Source organism: Toxotes jaculatrix, chromosome 13, assembly GCF_017976425.1.
Source record: "Toxotes jaculatrix isolate fToxJac2 chromosome 13, fToxJac2.pri, whole genome shotgun sequence".
Classification (NCBI taxonomy): Eukaryota; Metazoa; Chordata; class Actinopteri; family Toxotidae; genus Toxotes; species Toxotes jaculatrix.
This window is the reverse complement of record NC_054406.1, coordinates 12,425,697-12,449,571: the sequence shown is the minus strand read 5'-3', so window position 1 is coordinate 12,449,571 and position 23,875 is coordinate 12,425,697. Positions and strand designations below refer to the sequence as shown.

Below are 23,875 nucleotides of genomic sequence, written 5' to 3'. Positions count from 1 at the left end.
AAAATACTCAGTGATGGGAACATGAAACATTTTGGAGCATTTTGGAGCATACATAAGTTAGACCAGATTTAAACAAAAAAAAAATCTAAATTTAAATTTAAATTAAAAAAAAAAAAAAAAAAAAAAAAAAATATATATATATATATATATATATATATATATATATATATATATATATATATATATATATATATATGGAAAATATGCGTCTTTGCTTCTGTGCTAAGAGTTAAATGAGAGGAGAAACAGTCTGTTAAATATAAAACCAGAGGCAGCAGATACAAGAAGAAACAGCTAACCTGGTTTTTACACCAGCATAACCCACCTGCACATGTAAAAACTAAACAGCTCCAATATGCTAAACTGAGGGTTTTTTTTTTTTTTTTTTTTACTGTGCAGAGCAGATGGGAGTGTGTTATCAATATCCACAAGAAGGCGAATAAATGTGTATCCCAAAATTTCGGACTTTTCCTCTAGTGCTCTCTCTGACTGAAAAAGAAACCAAAGTGGGCCATGAGCCGCATGTTATGATTTATCTGGAAACCACATGACTTCGGAGAGTTAAAAAAAAAGAACAGTTTGTAAAGATTTACCACTGAGGTTAGACACAATCAGTGTCGAAACTTGCTTTTCACCAGAAATACAATGTAGACGTACTTTTCTACGTTGGTCACAAATTGACATCACTTTACAAACTACTACGTGACAGTAGTACAGACTCAGTCCATGTCACATGTGTCTGAATCATCCATTCTCTGAAGCCTATTGCATCACTATGATAGTCATGACTGGTTGAGTCCAGTTTAGAGGAGGGCCACACAGAGACTCTGGAATGGGTGTGTGTAGTGACTAAAACTTAGGGTGGTTCACTAACAATGTATCAGGAAACAGCTGATAATCACATTATATTTCATGTAAATACTTGTAGTGAGTGAAGTGGATGAGCTTTAACCTTCAGCTCTACATATTCTGTCTTTCATTATTTGCCCTGTTTGCAGTGAGCCACAGTGCATCGCGGTCACGAACTCAAAAATCAAACACGATTCACCTGGGAGACCCTTGACTGGCACACAACAGAAGATACACAGGGCAGGAGACAGTTTCTGCTTGTGTTAGTTCTGGATGTACGGTACAGACCTACTGTACTGTACACCGTACAAGAGCCAGAAGGAGGAGAGGAAGAAGAAAAATAAACAAAACAAAAATCATGAACTAATTTGCTCTAATGCTCCTTGAAGAATTCAGTCCTCAAAAGCTATACATAATATTCCTGTTTAAGCCTTTCTTTTTATGACACACCTTTCATGTTGTGTCCTTACACCCCCTCACCTAATGATTTATTTCTCTTTACTTAACACCAAGCTCCCCGAAATCCCTGCACACAATATTACTAGGAATAATAACAACTATATTTGTATAGCATTCACAAAAAGTGCTTCACAGAATCAAAAGGAGAGATCATAAGAAATTTCAATACACACTAGATGACTAATGACATAAAAATCCATTTGGAAATAAAGCTTGATTAAAATGACAAAGGGCAGGAAAGGGAGGAAAATAAAATTCTAAAATATCTAAAAACAGAAGCTTAAAAGCCCAAAGGGTATCAGCGATCTTGAGATGTGTGAAGGGGTGCAGCACCTTCACACATTTCAAGAGCTCTGGTCTTGTTTTATATGCCTTTTGAGGCTGCCAGCTGCGCCCACAAACACCATAATCAGTCAGGTGAAAGTCCACTGGTTTTATCAAGTTATTGAGACACTTGGTGACCCACATACGCAGCACAAAATCTCTCGCAGTTGGCAGGCCTGCAAATGCTATCTTTGTTTCTCAGTGATAATAGGCCAGGAGCTGCAGGGTAGATGCTCACATTGTAGTTTTTTTTAAATTATTATTATTAATGGCAAGATACATAAAAATACTTTTGTTTGATTTCTGTCCATCAGTTTTCCCCCTTCCCACACACTCACATATATCCCTGTATCCAGTTTGCAGTGAACTAAGTGAGTGACCTGAAATTAGCATAGTGGTTATATTTTTCCCTTCCAATGCAGCTATTGTTCGATGTGTTTCTATTGAGGGCCTCACATTACAAGTCCACAGTGCAGCTATTGTATCTTGACAAGGACCTTTCACACACTCATTGCCAATACTAGCACTTATTGGCAGATTCACAGTGTAACAGCCAGTCTCTGGCAGGTGTGGAAATTTCCACAAAGACCCCTGCACTGTAGTACACGGTCAGCAAGTGAAACAAATGGATCTGGAATCACAAACAGCGTGCTTATGAGATGCTGAGGCATGCATTTATTTACACAAACCCCTGCACTCAGATTACATGTGCTGCATGCTGTTAAAAAGTGTCAAACCACACAGAGGACGATCAACACAGGCATTATTTCAGATATCTGTTTGAAGTCCCTTGTGGAGGGGATTGCAGCCAGATAACATGTCTTTCATGCTTTCCCTCAAAGTAACACCTATACAGCTGCTCACACTGACTATTGACTATTGCGTCTGTGTGACAAGCTAACTTTGATTAGACAAAAGCTGCGTGCTATCAAGGAAAGGCAGTGTGATCCAAGACGAGGGAAGGGCTTCCCTTTGTACAGACTTATCTCCTCTTGGCCTCAAATCAAGGTTGCAGGCCTGGCTGCATTCCTAGCCCCTTGTCTGCTCTGGCTCATATAGCCAGAGCAGACAATGGCTTTAACACATCTTTAAAAAATGTCAGCTGCTGGGATTGCATGAGTGTAAAGATACCATTCTGAATTCTGAACCTCTGTTAGATTGAGACAGTTTATAGTGTGCAGAAGAATGAAACCAAAACAGCCATGCCAAGATTCCTGTCCACGCCCAGTCAGCACATAGTGGAGAGAAGGAGCTGTGTTAATTACAGTACCATCTAACCATCAAAGTAAACTATCAAATGTGTCAAATGAGGAAGTGCAGTGAGGGCACAGTGACAATCCACAGGAAGGGGTGTTAGAGAGTCACGATAGTTGATATTTTTGCAGCTAAACTGTTTTGTCAGCATCAACTTGAAAAAACAAACAGCAAACTCCATAAGAAATATTACTAAGAAAAAAAGATTACAGGAGATTAAAACAAACAAACAAACAAACAAACAAACAAAAAAAGCTTGTTAATCCTGTGGGAGTATTGGTGATATATCATTGGAGTGGGCAAAACTCTTCTGGGGAGTTACCTTTACAAGCACTTCCCTCATGAGTCACTGTCACCAGCTTCCTCATCACGCAACCGCTGGAAAGAGTCAAGCTGCCTTATCAATCCCACAGCTGCTATTGCCCAATAGAGAGACGAGACCAGCAGGGAAAGTGGGCCGGGCTGCACACCCCCAAGGCTTTATAAAATTCCCTCATACATCCGCCTTGCGCTTCACGTTGTAAACAAAGCAACGCGTCTGTCAGTTGCCACAGTTTGCGCTCTTTGAAAAGAGAAAGAATAAGTTTTTATTTTTTTATTTTTGGCTTTTGGTCAATTTGTGGGGAGTGTTCGTCTCCGGACAATCAGAAGTGAAATCTACAGGTAAGGATCCAAATAATCCAAATATTTTTTATTTTTACATTTTTCATTGTTTAATCAGGAAATGGTCGCGTGCTTCCCACTTGTTTCGCAGTGTGTCTAAGCACGTATTCATTTCTGTTTGGCAGCGCAACTCCGCCGATTTACAATTTGAAGTAGACAAAAGGGTTCTGTTTCACTTGCTAAGTAAAGATTAAAGATAATTGTAATCTCTGAGAAGTGGGCCAATTTTTATTCGACCACAAATAACAGGAAGGCCAACGCGCAAAGGAAAACCCCTGACATAAATCTGATACTTTCTTTTTTTTTTTTTTTTTGTGCATATTAAACATGTGCAAAATGCGCTGCTGCATATACAACTGCATCATGAAAATGCTTTTTGTATGTGTTTAAACAGTTGTAATAAAAAGCATCTCCGAAATGCATTTAAATCGCAAGTGGGTGCACTCTTACAATATGTGCAGCATGTAAACAGGTAGAGGAACTTTATCCAATCATCAACATGCTTTTCACACGTGACTCTGGAAACACGCACAGAGCAGGAGGCTTTCGTGTCAGTTGTTGCAAATATTAAGAGGGCAGTTGTTACATGTCAGATCCTCTTTACCCTCCCTTAATATAAAGAAAACAAGCAAAAACCTGCACATGGATGGTGATGGGTTGAGGGGTTGGGGGGGGGGGGGGGGGGGGGGGGGGGGTTGTTGTAACTGTCGAGACAAGACTGTGTCCCGACTTGTAGTTTTCCAGCTAATTACTTATGCGTAACAAAATCCAGTTTTCAAACCAGTTTTAAAGATTCTGAAGCTGATCTCAGAAGTACACAGAAGGAGGTTTGGTAGTGATACATGAGGATTCACCTCACAATAAACAGCAGCTGCTGCTGCTTGAACCAGCGACGGCGTTAAAAGTGTTTTTTCTCCTCATGGAACTGCTGGTGATCCCCTGAACCACCCCCCTCCCACACATACTCACCAACTGACTGTAGCAATGGAAACACCCACATTTTGATATCTTTTACAATCTGAAAATGTAGGTCTATGACAGCTTAGTCCAGTAGGCCTGCTGCTGCTATACTGATGTTTCAGAACCAGGGATTTGACAGATTAAGCGAGTTCCCAAAGATTAGGGAAGCAATCATTGTTTCTGCAGATGGATGCTGTGGGCTCGTGGATTTAAAACTATATGGAGGCACAGGAGGAATGATGGCCTGGCCTTGATTCTGGCTTCCTAAAATTGAGACTCACTGTCCGAATCTAATCAGTACATATGTTTTCCTTCTCTTGGCGAACAGAGAGAGACTTTGAGCTCAGGCTGTTTTGTAACTTGGATGTTCCAGCTTAAAGTAGTGTGTTGTATCTGTGGATTTACCGTGGAAAACAAGCCCTAATGTGTTATGTAGGCCCTCATCAGTATTGTTGTTGCTTTCCTCTAAAGCTCAAACCACATTACCTCACTGTCAAGTGAAAGTATTGGATTTTCAGAAGGTCTGCTTTTCAGCAATCAACACATAGCAACCTAATCATGAGAATTACTGTTGAAACTTGGAAGAGTGATGAATTATCAACAGGATGCTCAGAGCAGAGGCTTTACTGCAGTGTATGTTGTCATGGGACTATCAGTAAATTTCCACGTCTTATTTTCAGAAACAGTGAAAGCATACTGGTCAGCATTTCATCAAAAACTATAGCATTTGTGTTCTTTGTTATGCAGCTGATTTTGGGTTACACATTTTGGATCATCCAGAGTCTATATCCTCCCACTATTTCCTGTTCATGATTGCATAACACAGTCTCACTTCTGCCAGGCCAGTGATCTAGTGAACAGTTTGTTTTCTTCCTTACAGCATGACATGTTCAACAAAAAAAAAAAAAAAAAAAAAAAAAAAACCACAAGTTTCAATAGAGAATATGTATGTAGGTATGTAGGAACTGGTTTGACTTGGTTAGAGGGAGACAATTTGCAACCGTTGCCAATGACAGCAAGTCAGTCTGGACTGAAGCCATTTAAAAGAAACCCCCTGCTGCAGCAGCAACATAAAATCCCTGTGTGAAAAAGATGCATTGCAGAAATGTTACTTCCTTTTTAATATATTATTTCAGGCATTTGGCAGCTTACTGAAAATCTGAAAAACTTAAACTCTTTTTGTGCTTTGTGGATTTCATTATAAGATTTATCAATATTTATCTGTTTTTCATTAGATTCATTTTACATTAAAAAGCTTAGAACTCTACGTCTGTGAATTAACTTGACAGTTCATTGCATAAGAAGTGTCAAGGCAGCAGCTCTCGTGTCTGTTTGGGATTAGGATGCAGTGGGGTTGAGCTAAAACGGCCCCCTCCCTGCACTCCTCTTGACCAGGTGAAACATTAGCTCAGCGAGGCGAACAGTCAGAGGCGAACACTGCTGGTGTAAACAGCAGGTGACCTACTTGTGTCAGCCTGCTGTCCAGCCAGACTCTCTGTGTTGCCAGCCTGCTAACAGGTGGTAATGGTGGCCAAACACAGAGGAAGTCTACACTCAGATTTTTTTTGTTAATGAGCTCACTGGTCCGGGTTTTTACGTAGCTGCGTTTACAAATAAGCTTGAAAATAAGCTTAGAGGATTCCCCCATGTTGACTCTTGAACTAATTTTTCACATTTTCTAAACTGAAACCGGCCGAGCTGTTTCATTTTTACAATATCATGATGATGTGAGAGAAAGCAAACATGTCTGCTCTCACATGGCTGTGGAATCTCAACGGGGGCTGATCTCTTGTCCTCTTCAACAAAGCTCCTGCAGTGTGATGGCCGCCATGTTTCTCAAGGCCTCAGCAGAAAAATGAACTTGTTGTTTGATACTCCTCTTCCTCTGTGGTATTGTGAGGTCCGGCTTGCGCCGGTCTCTGTTCTACAAGTCAGAGGAGCTTGTGTGTGTGTCCGGGGGGGGGGGGGGGGGGGGTTCTGCCGGACAACCACATTTGAAATGTAATGAATCACTTCCTCTAAAAGACCATCTCGCTCTTAGGGCCACCCTGCAGCCCTGTAGGTTGATGTTGATTAATTTTCTGCTGTTGTTGTATACAAAGACAAACAGAAGGACTGAGAGCACAAAACAGGGCCTGGAAAGAGCAAACACAGCGACTTCAACCGAGTAGAAACCAAGACAAACAGAGAAAAGTGCACATAGCTAGAAAGCCAGCAGAGAGCTGAAAAGAGGCTACGGTGTATTGATGGGAACTGAGGTGTCCGTTGCTTCCTGTATGTGTGTGGGTCAGTGAAGTGTGTGTGTGTGTTGGGGGTGGGGGGCAGGCCCCTGCTTCTCAGGAGCCACTGGGGCCAGTGGACAAAGAGCTCTCTTAACTGGCTAATTAGATTTGCATGCAGAGCCTCAGCCTGCCTGCTCTCCTCCAACACAGCTTCATGATCCACACAGCCTGGCTTCTCTTTACATGCCCCCCCCCCCCCCCCCCCCCCCCCCCCCTTCTTGATCCCTGCCTTTCTCAGTCTCTGTCTCTCTGTCTGTCCCTCTCTTCTTTGTTCCTGAATCTTTCTCGTTGAACAGGAGCTTACGGTCCATCCTTGAAACTGTGGATAAAACTTTGTATTTTCAGGCATGTTTAGGTGGGGTGACAATTAGTCAGAAATCACATTTCCTCTTTTTTCCTTTGCTTCGATTTTATCTGTCTGCTGTCTGTCTTCCTGTCTGTACACTCTCTCTGTCAGGTTGTGTGTGAGATTTTCTCACATTGTATGTCTTTGTTGTTAGTGGTTTATGGGTGTGCCCCGTTATGTGATCCACATGTCAGTGAAAACCACAGAGCCGGTCTCTGCATGTTCCTGTGTTCCTGTACACCTGTGTGTACATGAGTGTTTTCAGATCTATAGAAGTCTCTTTTAGTAGCTCTGCAAAGAAACACTAAGTTAATAAACACACCCATGCCAAAGTTCAAGCAATCTGTCATTTTGTTGTCTGCAGATCAGCCTCCTATAGCCCACCAATCTTTTCCACATCGATTTAAAAAGAGATTTTTAGACCCAGAGAGAAAATGATAACATCTTAGTTCAGTAAGAACAACACCCTTAATCAGTTTCTGGAACCTGGGAAAGACAAATATTTTACTAAACGTTTTCCCCATACACAAACATATCTTTGCTTTCTCATAACCTGAAGCATCTTCCATTTGAAAGGCTGGAAACCTCAGGAATACATATTGAACCAGTCACAATCTACTTTCCCTGATCCCCAGGCTCTGCAGCTCTTTGAAATGGATGACATCCAGGTTGTTGAGTCCAAACCCTTGCTGGTTGACAGGGAACTGCCGGTATGTATTCTGAACAGAGCCAAATCAAATAATGTTATAAATAATTGTCAGAAATGTGTTTTGGCCTGGTCAAGTATTATATTGCTCAGCTTTGTGTGGTTTATGGTTTGTTTATGGACTTGTTGTTTATTGGAATTACTGCATGTTGTAAAAACAGGTGCTGTTAAATAATTTAAAATGATTATAAATTACTTATTATATACCCCAAAGTAAACTTACCCCAGACTAAACAAAGAAAAAGAAAAAAATTATATATAATATAGAAAACTTGAAAACAGTCAGTTATCAAACACTTTGACTAACACTGCACAATTCTCTACATTCATTTCTTCAGTAATAGAGTTGTTTAATATTCATCAACATAGATACACATTCAGTGATTGACAGTTATGGAAGAAATGTGTGCCATTTTTTCCCCTTACTTTAACTAAGCATAGATGAATATTTAGAAAATAGTGAAACCTTTTTCTTACAGTGACAACTTCCTGAATCTGCATTAGCTGCATTAGCTTCAACAGGATTGACAGCATAATCTACAAAGAGGTGGCAAAGAAGGTGTTTTCAATCATGCCCATATCATTCTAAGACTAAATATATGAATGTCAGAATCATAGCTCAAGAAATACCCACCTACTGTTGGTCCCACACAGACCAACAGTAGTCAGTTTGTTAATAAAGTCTGCTGACCTTTCTCAGAGTGTTGTCCAACATGTTCTACCCATCATTCATAACACTGACTTATATAAAGAACATTGTTCAATCATTGAGCAGTAAAGTAATAAAGGGAGTTGTGCAGTTTAAATTATATCTCGTGCCTCATATGGCATTGGCCATATGGATGTGAAAATACGTGCAATGACAGGACGACGCCCTCAGGATATTAGATTATAGCGAGGTTGCACTGTAATTGCATTAGTTTTATATTTTCATTACTCTGTTCTTCCTTTGCAGGGCCTGAGAGAGGCTGTACAGCAGCTCGTCATAAAGGTATGTTTGCACACACGTGAAATTAAATCCTACGTTTGTTATTCCCACCAACTGCAAACCCCTCTTTATTAGTTAAAGCTTGTGTTGACAGATCATACCAATTAACAGTTGTATACACAGATGGTTTAATTCTATATTTTATTATTTTAGCTTGTCTAGTACCATCTAGTGGCTGATAAAAATAAATACTCAGCTTCTAACCTAAGGTGGTTTCAGTGGCTCATCTATCTTGGTGATGACCTTTCATCCGCTGTGATTTTATTAGGACTAAAATCGAATTGGGGCTTTGCTAATTCAGTCAGCCACTGAAAGTGATGAAACACACTTTGGACTGGATTTGTAAGATAACACAGCTACAGTGCATCAACACTTTCTGCTGGGGACACACACACACACACACACACACACACACACACACACACACACACACACACACACACACTTTGGTTAGTATGTGGGTACTGCTGAGTCTGAGGGCCTCTCGGCACTGTGGACAGCGTTCCAGAGTCAGACCGTCACAGCCAGAAAACATTTGGTGGCAAAACTGACACCACTTCGTTTTTAAGTGAAAGACGTTGTTGAGCTTGAAAACACAGGCTCAGTATGAAGTACAGATTCGACCATGCCCTCAAATATAATGGCTCCCGTCTGTGATTGATTCTGTCTGTGAGGTTATGGGCCGTCTGGTCAGGCAGTCACTGGGCAAAGATCTTTCAACGGGCTTTTACAATCCTAACGCAGAGCTAATTTATCTTTAAAGCTCGTCTGACTTACTTTGGTGTCACACTGATGACCTGAACTATCCAGGCCAAGTCTCTGATATCTTTGCGGCGGCTGAGCTTCCAACAATCAGTGACATAGGATTAGTTGAGGCTGACAATATCTGGGATTTTCTCCTGACACTGATTTTAAAACACAGGCACACAAATCCATTGTCTTGCTCACTTTAGGTTTCATTTACACGCACCCACAAACTCAAACGCAATACTCATCCTGTATTGCCTTGCAGGATTATCACACCTATGTAGCCTGCTTGCTTGAACGTGTTCTGCAGAGGCAGTGCGTGGGTGGAGCGAGACGCGGTGAATCCTTTGATGTTTACGTGTACATTACGTCCAGTAAATAGGTTATACGCCTGCTTGGATGTTCCTCTAGAGCAGATCCCATGCAGTCAAAACTGGTTTGAAAAACATCCAATAGGTCGTCTTGTACAATCTACTAGACCTACAGTACAGGTCAGGTCACATGGGGCAGCTTTGTGTTTATGAATCCGTTCTCATAGAAACAATTTGATTTCAAAATTATATTTTGCTAAAAATACAGAAATTTGAGGCTGTTCTGATAAATTTAGCAGTGTGTTTTCTTGAAAACAGTCTCTCTTGGAAGACACATTTCACTCTTGCAAGAGTCCATAGCTCCACATGGAATATATTTCTTCACATACACACTTATGAATGGAATGATAAACCATGTAATTTACACTGACAGAATTTGTGCAAAATTTAGAGATCATGCTGAAACACATTTTATCCTGTCTGTATTGCTTCAGATTTTATGGGCCTATTAAATCATACCAGGTATTCAGTCAGTCATTGACTGTTTTATTTTCAGGAAATATTTATGACTGTCATAAAAAGCCTTTCTTAGCTAGCCCAGAGAAACTGTTTATTGTCATGTTAAGTGCTATTAAAATTTGTATTTTATTATTTATGTTGGATGTAACTCAACATAGCCATTATTTTGAAGGCTTTTGCCCTAAATATTGCTGAATAATGACTGCTGACGTTCCTGCATTCATTCATTCAGCATGTTTTCCTACTGGTCACCCATACTTACTCATCACGTCAACACAGTAGCTGATGGCTCCTCTGTCTGACATTGGCTGATCCAATTTAGGGATCTCTTCATCTAGAATTAGCTTGTTTTGACCAGCCTGCAAGGCACCATGGGAGGCCAGGAGCTTAGGCCAACTGGTAAGCAGCGGGGGTATAAAACACAGCTCTCTGTGCAGGGCTAAACAACTTCAGAGGTTCACCAACCCTTGGATCTATAGCTCAGAGAGCCACTGCGATTACACTTTTGTTTTTTCTAGTAGCGAGCAGTGTTGGATTCCTCTCCTGCAAACATGGTTCTGGAGGATTCTGATGTAGAAATGATTGTCGCTGAGATTGAAGTCAGCGTGAGTAAACCAAAGGCTGCACTGAAATGTTTACACTGAGTAGTTTCCAGTGGATTTGTTGGATTATGCTGCCTGCTGGACAGCAGCTTCTGTAGCTGGAGTTGTTGCACAGGTGTCAGTGCTGAATAGACAATAGATTTATATTTTGTTAGAAGTAACTTTTGTGGCTCATTAAATAGAATGGTTTTGATCAGTGGAGGATCTTTGTGAGTTTTCTAGTTTGGTTGGACGGTGGCATAGAAAAAAAAATCCATAAGGAGATAAGACAATAATGGCAATAATTGCAAAATGCATGAATGAAGGTCATGTAATTTGGTCATTTTTTGTTATTTTTGCTTTTCAATTGCAATGGAAGTGATGATCAATTGATTCAGATTTAACATAGCTTTTTGTTATGATGCAATTTTTTTTCCAATCTTTTGGATCTTAGAGCTGAATTCCTTAATATCTATGCACAGCACTGTAAATATCTTTGATCCACACATTTTATGCTTAGCTTGGTCATTGTTTTTTGTATCTGTAGGAGCACGATGTGGAGACTCCTCATGGAAGAATCCACTGTACAATGAAGGGGGTTCCCAAGGGGGACAGACCAGTCATCCTCACCTTCCATGACATCGGACTGAACCGTAAGCCTGGCTCCTTATTCAGCTCTATCTCAGCGAAGCATCTGTTGTTGTGCCTAAAGCCTGGGGTGTTTTGAATTACTGTACCACGTGGGGCCAGATTAGATTCACCGAGCTAACTTTGTATTAAGTCTATTGCATTATAGTATCTAAAGTCTTGTGAGGATACTGACAGATTTTTGTGGCCGTGTTAGATTTTGCAAGATGATGAGGAACAACAGCCGCATGTTCCAAAAACAAACTTTGCAAGTCTTACATTTATACTCAGGTTACTTGAGGTCAGTTCTACTTCTCAGCCAAGTATCACTTATCCACCTCCTCCTTTTTTTTTTTCTTTGACTGTTTTTCCAGACAAAACCTGCTGGAACACGCTCTTCAACCATGAGGACATGTCAGAGATCATGCAGCACTTTGCTGTGTGCCACGTCGATGCCCCCGGGCAGCATGAGGGAGCTAACACCTTTTCCACTGGGTGAGCGAGACACACAAACGCGCACTCACGGACACACTTGCACTTAATGTATGTCAGGCAGTCTGTGACCTTTGACTTGACAGGTAGATCACTGCGGATGTACTTAAGACGACCTAATTTGACAAGTGTGTAGTGGGGACAGGTGTTTATCTCACTCAGCCTAATCTTTGCTTTGATGGTGGGACTTTGCTTCATGTTAACTCTGCCTGAACATGATGTGAAAACAGATAGTGAAACTGTTACAGACTGATATCAAGAATAAGAAGCAATATAGTGCAGTGATTAGATAGTGGATATTATTAAATCATTAACTGAGAGTTTGTAACAGTATGTTTTTGTTTTTCCAGATATGAGTACCCTTCTATTGACCAACTCTCTGAGACTCTCCCACTGGTATTGAAGCACTTTGGGTAAGTTGAGCTGCAGTTTTTCACACTGACTGCTCACACTCATATTTAAGATATTTTCTAACCTGTTGTTCTAACAGTATCCCTATATCTTTGTGTACACCAGGCTGAAGAGTGTCATTGGAATGGGCATTGGAGCTGGGGCCTACATTCTGACCAGATTCGCTGTAAGTTTCCCCTTTGAACAGTCCACTCAGGCTTAATAATTATGAGTTTTAATAAATCTAGGATTAGCAGAGCCAGCTAATGTGTTTCTTCTTTTTGCTGATTTTGGCAATATAACACTGCTTATTGCTTGAGCCTGCTGAGCCATAAAAGCCTCAGGAATGTTCCAGATCAGCTCAACACTAACACCGTGCTCAGTAGGAAGTCTCACTGTGTTGACACAAGGCTGACAGAGATACAACATTTAACTCCTTGCTGCAGTCTTCTCTTAAACTAAAATACATGTGACTTATTGCAGCATATAAGTATATTTTATTTAAAATTTATTCAAACCAGGGTAGTATCTTTTAAGATTAAAATCTATCCTAGCCAACGTAAGCAGCAGTAACAGTGAGTTACAGACAGGTAACACAAAAGATGCCGCAAAATAAGAATTAAACCGAAATGCAATTCATGTTATGTGCATTTTAGCTGGACTACCCGAACATGGTAGAGGGCCTGTTGCTCATCAACATCAACCCGTGTGCTGAGGGGTGGATGGACTGGGCTGCACACAAGGTAACACACACAAACCCACATTAAGAGCTCACACATACATACATATAACTGTCTGAAAAATCATGGACAGATTACAGTGAATATTGGACTTGGCAAAGCTAACAAAAAGGTAAATGCAGCAATTAAACTAAATGTAAGTTTTATGTCGTGTTTTCAGATCAGCGGCTGGACCCACGCTATGCCTGACATGATCATCACCCACCTCTTTGGAAAGGTACAGATTCAAATTCTTTTTGGGTTTCTTGGGAAATGCCACTACACTTGTACAGGCCAGTATGTTGTGAACTAGCTTTTCTATTTCTTTAGGTCTCAGTGAGTTAAACAGATTTTGTGTTTGGTCACCACAGGAGGAGATCCACCACAACCAGGACCTGATCGCAACATACCGTCACCACATCATAAACGACATGAACCAGTTTAACCTGCATCTCTTTGTCAAGTCCTACGAAAGGTAAACACATCAAAGTCAGTCTACCTGTTGCTTTTGCAGGTAATAATACTGTACAGTGAGGAATTCAAGGCCAAGAAACATACTAAACAAAGCACAACCTATGCTGCAACAGACTGTAGAATCTTAGCATTTACAAAAATTGGAATTTGTTCAGCATTTTCTTATGTTTGTCTCCACAGTCGGAGGGATCTGGAAGTTGAGAGGCCGGTCCCTGGAAGCAATGTCAGAACCCTCAAGTAAGTTGCTATCAAGCAACAAGAAAACATCACTTGCTACATATTGTATTTAAATGAAGTATAATTTATAATATTTGATATGCAATTGTTATGTGTTTTCACTTGTCCAGGTGCCCCTCTCTGCTGGTGGTTGGCGACAGCTCTCCAGCTGTGGAGGCTGTGGTGAGTTGAGGCACAATCGCTAACGTTCACACAGCCATTAACAACAATTAATGGCTGTGTGCAATCTAATGATTAGACTTCCCACCACTATAACCCAGCTAACTTGCACTGGACATGTTTTCCGTTCACCTCAGTCACCTCTTTAAGCCCACGAAATATGCAAGATTTAACGCTTAGGGGCAGCAGTTTAACATGACTTAGGCGAGAACAAAGTTGGGAATAAAAATCAAGCGACGCAGAGTAGTTTTAATCTATTGAAGTTACTTTTCACTGTTACTGCTTTTAACTCTGAGCGGTGCCACAAATCCCCCAGATTATTACTACTTTGTTAACTTTTATGAGCCACAGCCAGTGCATAAAATGTCTTTTTAAATTCAAATAAGATTGCACTCTTTATTTCATCTTTGGCATTTTTTATAATGTGCAATTTAGAAGTTACTTAATATATTTATTTTATGTGTATTCCCAGGTCGAATGCAACACCAAGCTGGACCCAACAAAGACTACCCTGCTTAAGGTAAAGGAGCCTGTTTCTCGCTCTGCCCTGTTTCACCTCCCCCTCCACCTTCTGTCCCATATCCTCATTCAGATTATAATAGCCTTGATGGAAACGCATCGGCTGATAAGATTCCAGTGGCTCAGCATTTACCTGGTGACATATTAACCAGAGATAGGACAGCTGAATGCAATCGGCTGCAACTGACCTACTTGTATTGGCCTATGGCAGCTTTTTATGGTCCAACAACTGAAACCAAATGGCTGTACGAGCTAAAATGGGTACCATTTATTAAGGTTAATTGTTCAGGGTCTAGAGGAACTCTGATTGGAGGTAGCAGGGGCAAGGTGTTCAGCATGTTCAAATGGGACATGCTGAGTGTAATGGGGGGGGTAATGGTGTGTATCCACTGCTGTTTGAATGCACAAGCACCAATATGGCAAATGCTAATGGACTCTTTTGTGTTTTCCCCTCCTCTCTCCAGATGGCTGACTGCGGTGGCATGCCCCAGGTTGACCAGGTGTGTATATCTGTGTTTGTCTGACAGAAACAGCATTGCAAGACCCCATTAATGTTGTAGAACAGGCTGGATAGAGCTAGATAATCAGCGCAGAGGGTCAGGTGGAGGGGTGGATGGCATAAGAAGGTTGTACCCTAAGAGCATTAGCAAGTAGCAGACGTGAACCACATTTGTCAGGTTCTAATCCTCCACCCTACACAGCACCTCCTCATAGCAGCTGTCATATCTCAGACCCTGAGCAGTAAGCTGTTGGATGAGATATTGGGTCCGTCAATGTTATGTAAGTAAGTGTGATAATTAATGACAAGAGGACTGATTATCTTCCCCCTTCTGTTCTCCTTCTCTGCAGCCTGGAAAACTGACAGAAGCGTTCAAGTACTTCATTCAGGGCATGGGATACAGTAAGTACTCAAGACACGCAGTATCTATGTTGAGGCTAAAATTGTACAATTGTGCCACTGCCTAGAGACAATTAAAAAAAGAAAAACCAATGTAACTTGCTGAATTGATCCTGTAAAAGATGAGTTTTCTGCCACCTTGTGGTGAGATGAAGTTAGCTTTCTCCTCTTCACTGCTTGTGGCTAATAAATGACTCATGTACTCACTACGGTGCAACTTGAACTCAGTCGAAGGTCAACTGCAGATGTTTACTGTACAACAGAGTGTGCTTGGAACAGTAGTGGTAGAAGGATTCAGATTCACTCCAATAGCACTGGAGTAAAAGACTTGCATCCAAAACTGTACTTAAGTAAATTAAGTTTAATTTCGACAACAGTTATTGTCAGTAAAATTTTATAAAAGTATAAAGTAAAAGTATCCGCCATTCACGTTAAATGGCCTCATCCGAGTTACATAGTTATATATTATACCATTTGATAATTATTTACTAATGCATTAATATGTAAACAGAATGTGTCTAATGTACTTTGTTGAAGTGGAACTGATGTTAACTATTTTACATACTTTTGAGCGTTTTGATTTCCTGTACAACAGTGCATTTTATTTCATATGCTTATTTTAGGCTTTTAAAATATTTGTCTGCAAATTAACTAGAAACTATACCTGTCAGATTAATGTAGTGGCATAAAAACTACAGTATTTCCTTCATGAACATAGTAAGCAGAGCAAGTAGAGTTGTAGATTAACATAAACTTGAGTAAATGTATTCAGTTTCTCTCCACCACTGTCATAGAACAAGTTTCATTCAAAACAGTGCATTTACCAAATCCTCCTCCTCTCCTCAGTGCCATCTGCCAGCATGACCCGTCTGGTCCGCTCCCGCACCGCCTCCGGCTCCAGCGTCACCTCCTTTGACGGCAACCGCTCCCGCTCCCACACCAGCGAGGGAAACCGCTCCCGCTCGCACACCAATGAGGGCAGCCGCAGCCGCAGCCACACGACCGAGAACCAGCGCGGCCGCTCCCACACAGAGGGCTCCATGGATGGCACGACCAACAGCAACGTGGACCAAGCCGTGCCCAAGTCCACCGAAGTGTCCTGTTAAGTGAACCACCACTCAATGGACACCCAAGGTCCCTTCGGTTCGTGCTGCGCTGCCCCTAACTGACACACAGACACACACATTCCTACGCACACACACACACACACACACATCGATGTAGAGTGGGACACTAAGATAGCATACCAGGATTTGCAAAAACGCACAATGGACACTCACCTGCAGAGTATTCAGTGCAGCTGAGGTGCCCCAATTTGAAAATATGTTGTCTTCTGAGTAGGAGGTCAAGGGTCAACTGTTTGCCTGTTTCGTCATTGTGAGGGACTCAGGTCAGCTCCTTGGTGAGGCGAGTGTGTAGTTTGGGGCAACGCAGCATCTGGGAACACCGAAGCAGAGAATGTCAGAGAAAGCTGTGGCTACCAGTACACCAGCTTGTACATGTATCGCTCATAATCTCTCATACGTATAAAAAATTGTTTTAATTTACATTTCTGCATTCCTTCATCCTGTTTTTATCCATTTTTACCATATTGACACAGCTTTCTCAAATATACCTGACTGTAAATGACTATTTTCTGTTCTCACTTTAATTGTCTTGATCATTTATTCTTTTATTTTCCATGTCTGAAGTGTTGTCGTTTGTACGTAGGAGCAGATTTGTAGATGTGGAGAGACAATGGGGAGGCACTTGGATAAATAAAAAAAAATGGTTTGTTTCACCAATTTCAAATGTAACTTTGAAAATTAAGGGACAGACTTCAAGTATATCATGTATATACAACATTATATCATTTCATCTTGCCAGTGTTCATTATCCTTAAGGTTTTTTTTGTTTGTTTTTTTTTTCAAAACATCATCTGTTGTTTTAACAATTTTCTAGAAGTCACACATCTCATGAATCTTTTCAAAAATCAAATGATCATTTTCAGTACATTCCAATGGGACCGTAAGCTTTGCTATTGATCAAAACACACTCTGAAACACAAATTCAAAAGCTTTTACATCTTATGCTTTATTAATGGATCATGGCCTCAGACAAAAAAAAATGTTTTTTTTCCTCTTTTTTTAAAATGATGATTTCTATGCAATCAAGCACAATGGAACAAAGATGTGCCATGGAATTGTTCACTTTCTAGATGTGATGCTCCTATGTGGTTGTGGATTTTTGGGTGAGTGACGTCATAGGTCCACATGTTAATATGAGGATAGCCATAGAACTTACCTGACACCTTCTACTCCCGTATTTTACTTGCACTACAGCAACATTTGCTTTGTAGAACACATACACAGCTTTGTAAAGATGCGATGCACAACCGTCTAATGCTGTAGAAAAGCATTAAAATGACATAACAGTTTGTATTTATTAAAAAAATGACAATAAAAACCTTGTAACAGATCTGTCACGATTGTGTCTTTTTTTATTTGAAGATGTCATTTGTAAACAAAAAACAATCTTCAAAAGTAAAGCTTCGGCACATCAGCCTCATTACCTAAGTTGGTTTGTGAGTTTAAAGACCATGTTTGACTGTTCTTGAAAGCAGCTCAAGAACATCACATATGTTATTTTATGCCAAAAGCTGCATAAATAAATTAAGCCTTCAATATTTCACACACTCAATGGCTGAATATTTTCATTTGCAAAGCACTTCTTCAAATATTCTTAAAAGCACATCATGCTTTATGAATCCATTCTGGAGACACATATATATTTCATATATACAAATTTTTCCAATAGGAAAAAAGACCATAAGAAAATCCCTTGTACATAATCATACACATTACAAATACAAAACATTGCATAAGAAAAAGAAGTCAGAAATAAGTCAGATGCTTCCACAGGCAGAGAGCATGTCTGACGTGTCACCTCTTTAGTTAACGACTTCAGGGTAACCATAGTAACTCTCCAGCTCGGCGAAGATGTCGTTGGGGTTTTTGCAGCTGAGGTTGCAGAAACAGGCCTGGATCCACATCATCTTCCAGGTGAATCCCGACCCGTTGGGACACTCAAACTCCACGTCGATGGTCTTGGACTTGTAGGGGATGCAGCAGCGCTCGTCAGTGCAGACGCCACAGTATTTGGGCCTGTACTGCTTCTTGCTGGTGCAGCCAGAGATGGTGATGTTTGAGGGCTGATCCTCCCTGTAGATGTTGAGACATTTTTTTCCTGGCTGAGGGCGGAAGAGAGGTTAAATCAGCTTTCCCCGTACAATCATTCTTTGACTACTCTATTAGATATTAGACAGAACTACTACCTTGATGTGTTTGGTGATGTCGACCTCACAGGGCCGCAGGTTGCAGAGACGTGACTCTTTGACCAGCTCACATTGCTCATTGGCGTTAGAGATCCTCATGGACAGACCGCGGCCACAGGTCTTTGAGCAGGGGCTCCACGAGGTAGTCTGGGTAATGCAGTTCTTGTGCCAGCTCCTGGTCTCAGCTGGGAAAGCTAAATTAATGTAGAAACAGAAAAGAGGTAAAATCCCAAAGATACTGAAGACACAATAATATTAAAAAGATGCAAATACTTGTGTGGCAGAAGCTGAAACCAGAAATTCAGGGAATAACACTTTTATTAAGACAAAAAGAAAAAGAAAAAAATGTTGCAGATTCATTTTCTGATTGCTTAATTTTCTCACAATGATTTTAAATGATAAAGAGAAGTCCATGGTATTTAAGATTATAGGGTTTTGATAAACTTTTTGGACTGCCTTGGTTCCCTTTTTGTTATTTTTTTCATGGCCAGTTGTTCCTACAATTGTAAAGTTTTACCAGGAGAACCATAGAAGCACTACATTTGCTGTATTTGTTTTTAATCTAAATTGTGTTTTCCTAGTAGTCTGCATCTAATTTGTTTCCTTATGCACCACAAAGAGATCTTCGTTCACATTCTTCCCTCCCTGGCTCACAGCGCTGCTGCACTAAAGGAGTGGAAACTGGACAATACCCAAAAACAGTGTGAGGGCTTCCACAGGAAAGGATTGGTCTGTCCCTGCACATACACACACCCAAACCTCATGATCCTCCTGGACTACAAACTGTACTCAGACAGCTCCAGACTTTTCACTGCCAACTTCAAACACAGCTGCTGCTATTTTACTTCCCTAGTCCGATCACATCCACTTCTGATTATTCTGTTGTTAATTATATAATTCTAATAGAATTATCCAAATTTCAATGAGCATTCACAGAAAAGGCTTTTATACTTCTGCCTTCCCTGGCTTTTTACAACCTTTTTTTTTTTTTACATGTACAACACATTCAACTATACACGACATTGTCCACAGAACCCCATCTAGTTATTTAAAACCTTATCCTGATAATCAGCTTACATAACTATTCTTATAAAGCAATGCCAGTGTTTCAGGGTAATGAAGAGTCCCTAAAAGCCCAGTGATTTTTTTTTCAAAAAATAATTCCCTAGTTTATTCCCTTGAATTACCTAGATTTTGTGTTCTCTACAACCTCAACTCACCCGTGAACTGTGTTGCATTTCAGTGAGCTGGAAGGAAATTAGGGGATTTGGCACTGCTATTGGGAACGGTGAAAAATTCAAGGAGGGTTTGCAAGATCATGCCAAACTTCACCAAGTAAAAGTAAATACTACTCCTGCCCAGTAAATATATCCAAGGCGTCATACCCTCGACTGCATGGCGTGGGGCCGTCTTGCGCCCTCTCTTGGGCTCATCACAGATCCACTGCTCACAGCATTGTCCCCGGACTTTGACCCGGCGTGGGGTTTGGCACCACACCCGGGGAGGCTGGGACTCTGTGCACAGTGCCACACAGCCGATGGCACCGTTCACACACACACACTGGTATTTACAGCTGGGCTTGAAGCTCTGCCCATTACGGTAGATCACGCCATCATGCTCACAGCCCGTTCCCACCATATCTGGCATCACAGAGAGGAACGACAAACATAACATGTTATAGAGACATACAGGCAAAGTGCAAACTCTTGGAAGTTGTATCAGTGTCTTGGCATTTATAATGTAAACAGTCACAAATTAAAATATTCATATAAATAAAAATCCATAATATTTTGGGATAAATAACAGATGGATTTCTATTTTTTGTTGGCTGGCTGATAACACACAACACTGATTCAAACCTCAAACCAGTTAAAGAAAGGAAAGAAAGCACAAATGTCTGTGATAATAACAGCAACTCGACTGCATCCACAAGAAATGACAAAGACCATGTGAGAAATAAAAAAGCGATAACATAAAATATGCATAAAACAATCACATTATTACAGCTTTGAACCACAAATGTTCCCTTCCTTTTTGCAAGTGATTATATTGCAGTGTATAACCCAAAATAACTTTTGTCACTGCATTCAAAGCGATGTAGATTCAGCAGCTGATGCAAACAAAGCTCTGTACATAAACCTATGCTTTGCTGAACAAAAAGAAATCAGAGAAGGTGAAAGAATGGCTTGTGTGTGTTGCACCCACTGGACAACGTTAATATGCATTAATATTCTACCCAGTAAGACCTGTGTTGTTACCATGACAACCAGTGTTGATGCAGTAGCAAACACCTGCTCTACTCAAATCCAGTGAACCTCACACACATCACTTTGGAAAATAAACTCTGGTGATTTTCCTGCTGTGCAAGAACACTTGTTTGTTTTGATGGTTTTGGTGAGTGACACTTACATGCACACACTCCTTTTTCGTACCTAGGCTTGTCCGAGCTGTAGTCACAGTACAGTCCCTTGTGGTAGTCGCATGTGTCTGCCTCGTTGCACACCTCGCCCACCTGCCGGGCGCAGGCCTTGCAGCAGTCACAGCCGTCCATGAGGAGACTCACACCCAGCGGACAGGTAGGGGTGACCTCAGGACACTCGCAGGGCCACTTGCAGTACTGTGTCCGGTTGTACAGGTCCCCAGCGGGGGATGTGACGGCTGTGGCAGGTGGCATGGCAGTGGAATTCTGGGAGTAGGCCTGGAGAGAGGAAAAAGGACAAACTGAGCCTAACAGACAGGCTTCAAAACAACTTTCTTAAAAATAAATGCAATTTAGCCATGATGTGTATCCATTTTACCAAAATATAGTGTGTTCTTTCACAGTCTAATTTCAATCTCATTATATAATTAATATACCATAATGAATGAACCATTACACTGAATATACCTTACAAGCCTTGGTCTCACAAAGACTTGAATACTCTGTGTTTTCTCTTTCTCCGTGTTTGTGCAAAATGCCATCTTTTATTACATGAAAGGTATTTGACCCCCTGTGGTGAGGCAGTATTTTTAATTTCCTTAATCCTGAATTCTTTCATATCCAGCCCTCTTTGGTAATCCTGTCTCAGTAAGTCACTGTTTCGAAAGGTCTCAATTTGTACACCTCTGCTTCACTGCCTACACGGGTGAAATACATGGCAGCCTGCTAATGTGTGGTCATGCTGTGCAATAAATTAAATAAGTCTATAAAAATGTATTAAACATCAAGCGGAGATAATCTTATTAAATCAGTGACAAAGTCTTGTATGTACTCGACACTTTGGAAGTGTTCCATCTTCATATTTAAAATCTACAACAGTAACAAAGTCCTGCCAAAGAAAGATAAATGAGCTCTCCCCCTCAGTGTGTTTTGACTCTTACAAGCGGCTTTGTAACCCCAGGATCACACAGTAAAGAGCTCTGTAGCTCTTAAAAGCAGATGTTCTCACTGAAAAAGGCCACACGAGGCACATCAACAGCTCAGCACTTGGAGGTTAGTTTTGGACTCTGGTTGCACAAGTCTCTGAAAAGGAAACTTGTCTTTTTGATGTTGAATGTTTTTTTTTCTGACAATAATACACTTTTTAGAGTTGGAATTCAATTCTGCTTGTTTTGAGAACATGGCGTGCATGAGAAAATTCCACAAGATTGTCACCAGGTTATCATTCAGTTCAGAGAGTGAGAAACTGAGATTTGCTTGCATTACATTTGCCATGAATGCTCGGGTGAATGATAATGTTCAAATGCAGTAATATACTGAAGCTGTAGCAGCTACCATGTCCATCACAATTACCACAGTGTGACCGGGTCTAGACAGGGAGTGAAACATTTGACTGGAAGTCCAGTTTTGTGTGTATATTCATAAATCATAACATGATCCATATGTTTAGAAGAGCACTTCAGTAATAAGCTTCTGATCCATGAAAGACACAAAAACACGTATACATACAGACATGTGGATGTGCACTTAATCTGCAATTAGTTGTGAGAAAACACACTTAATCATCTTATGCATGGTGTACCCTATGTCATTTCCCTGATCTTGTTCTCAGCACTTCAATGGAATTAGGCTCACATTAATAACCGCTGCGTACGGTGGTGAAAGCTAATGCAGATAAATGAGTTTTAATCACATCCCTGCCACTGAGTCATTCATCAGAAGAGTTAATTTAGCCTGCAGCTATCAGGCTAATTTACAGAGAAAAAAAACAAACAAAAAACAAACAGCCCAAAAATTGTCCATTACATTAACAAGGAAAGGAGAGCAGAGAGAGGTGGGTGTTTCGTAAGTTAATTATGAAATTACTGGGTAGCTCTAATGCAGTCATCATCCTGAAATCATTCATCGTTGCTGACTAAATTCTGCATGATTTTATTTAAAAACTATTTAATCATTGTCAAGAAAGGGCAGAGTAACGAAGCACTAAATTAACTACAGGAAAAGATATTTAAGAAATCTTGAGAAAGACAACAGGCAGAGAAAGACACAGAATTGATGTAGTGATCTCAGAATATTCAGATTTCATAGGTTTAAGCTTAGGTGCATGACACGTAAGCCTTCGAAATCATCATCTCTTTCAATCTTTTCCAGCGGGTGACCTTGAATAGCTGTTGGACTTTGGTGATGGACAGCTAATAAGAAGTGTTGTTTTCTCTCTTGAGAGAGGTGACAAGGACTGATGACCCTTCTCTCCCTGTTGGTTTGATCTTTTCTTCCTGTCGGCCTCTGGTCACATAGGGTGACCTCTGGAAGCATGTGCACAGGCATGGACAAACCCTTCCTCAGGGAAGAGGAAAACATTTGAAAAAGAAAACCTTCTCCAAAATAATGCCAGGGGCCAGTGAAGAAACTGTCACTCAGGCATTGTTGTTTTTAATTTCCCTCCAAAAGTTTGCAACACTGAAGAGAAGCAACATGAACTTACACTGTTTACTAAAACTAAACACAAATGACTTGATTTTGATAATAGACATTTTATCATTTTGGACAAATAATCAAGCAGAATTTCACAGTTATCACAGTTACTATAGCACTAGTTGCTAAATGGATTTAAAACGACCCATAAAATCTGAGAAAAA

General features: G+C 40.6%; 2 protein-coding genes across 2 annotated transcripts in view; one reads left to right on the top strand and one right to left on the bottom strand.

The window, feature by feature from the left end:
• Positions 1 to 3,378: 3,378 nt before the first annotated feature.
• On the top strand, positions 3,379 to 17,961 carry ndrg1a (N-myc downstream regulated 1a). Its single transcript, XM_041053053.1, has 16 exons — positions 3,379 to 3,549; positions 7,773 to 7,847; positions 8,799 to 8,834; positions 11,537 to 11,642; positions 11,991 to 12,111; positions 12,459 to 12,521; positions 12,625 to 12,685; positions 13,155 to 13,241; positions 13,399 to 13,455; positions 13,589 to 13,692; positions 13,872 to 13,928; positions 14,039 to 14,090; positions 14,560 to 14,607; positions 15,071 to 15,106; positions 15,456 to 15,507; positions 16,351 to 17,961. The coding sequence occupies exons 2-16, from the start codon at positions 7,791 to 7,793 to the stop codon at positions 16,608 to 16,610; spliced, it is 1,197 nt and encodes a 398-aa protein (XP_040908987.1). The 5' UTR covers positions 3,379 to 3,549; positions 7,773 to 7,790; the 3' UTR covers positions 16,611 to 17,961.
• The window catches only part of ccn4a (cellular communication network factor 4a), a 36,940-nt gene continuing 30,623 nt past the window's right edge, over positions 17,559 to 23,875 (bottom strand). Inside the window, exons 4-7 of the mRNA XM_041053054.1 lie at positions 21,227 to 21,515; positions 20,203 to 20,457; positions 18,818 to 19,011; positions 17,559 to 18,733 (exon numbers count right to left, since the gene is read on the bottom strand). Coding sequence (XP_040908988.1) covers positions 18,434 to 18,733; positions 18,818 to 19,011; positions 20,203 to 20,457; positions 21,227 to 21,515 — 1,038 coding nt within the window. The 3' untranslated portion in view covers positions 17,559 to 18,433. The remainder of the gene's footprint in view (positions 18,734 to 18,817; positions 19,012 to 20,202; positions 20,458 to 21,226; positions 21,516 to 23,875) is intronic.

Excerpts from the sequence above, each read along its gene's own strand:
- ndrg1a (XM_041053053.1), top strand. The coding sequence starts at position 7,791 with ATGGATGACATCCAGGTTGTTGAGTCCAAACCCTTGCTGGTTGACAGG. Across the intron at positions 14,091-14,559 it reads CTCCAGCTGTGGAGGCTGTG|GTCGAATGCAACACCAAGCT; the intron begins GTGAGTTGAGGC and ends GTGTATTCCCAG. Across the intron at positions 15,508-16,350 it reads CATTCAGGGCATGGGATACA|TGCCATCTGCCAGCATGACC; the intron begins GTAAGTACTCAA and ends TCCTCTCCTCAG.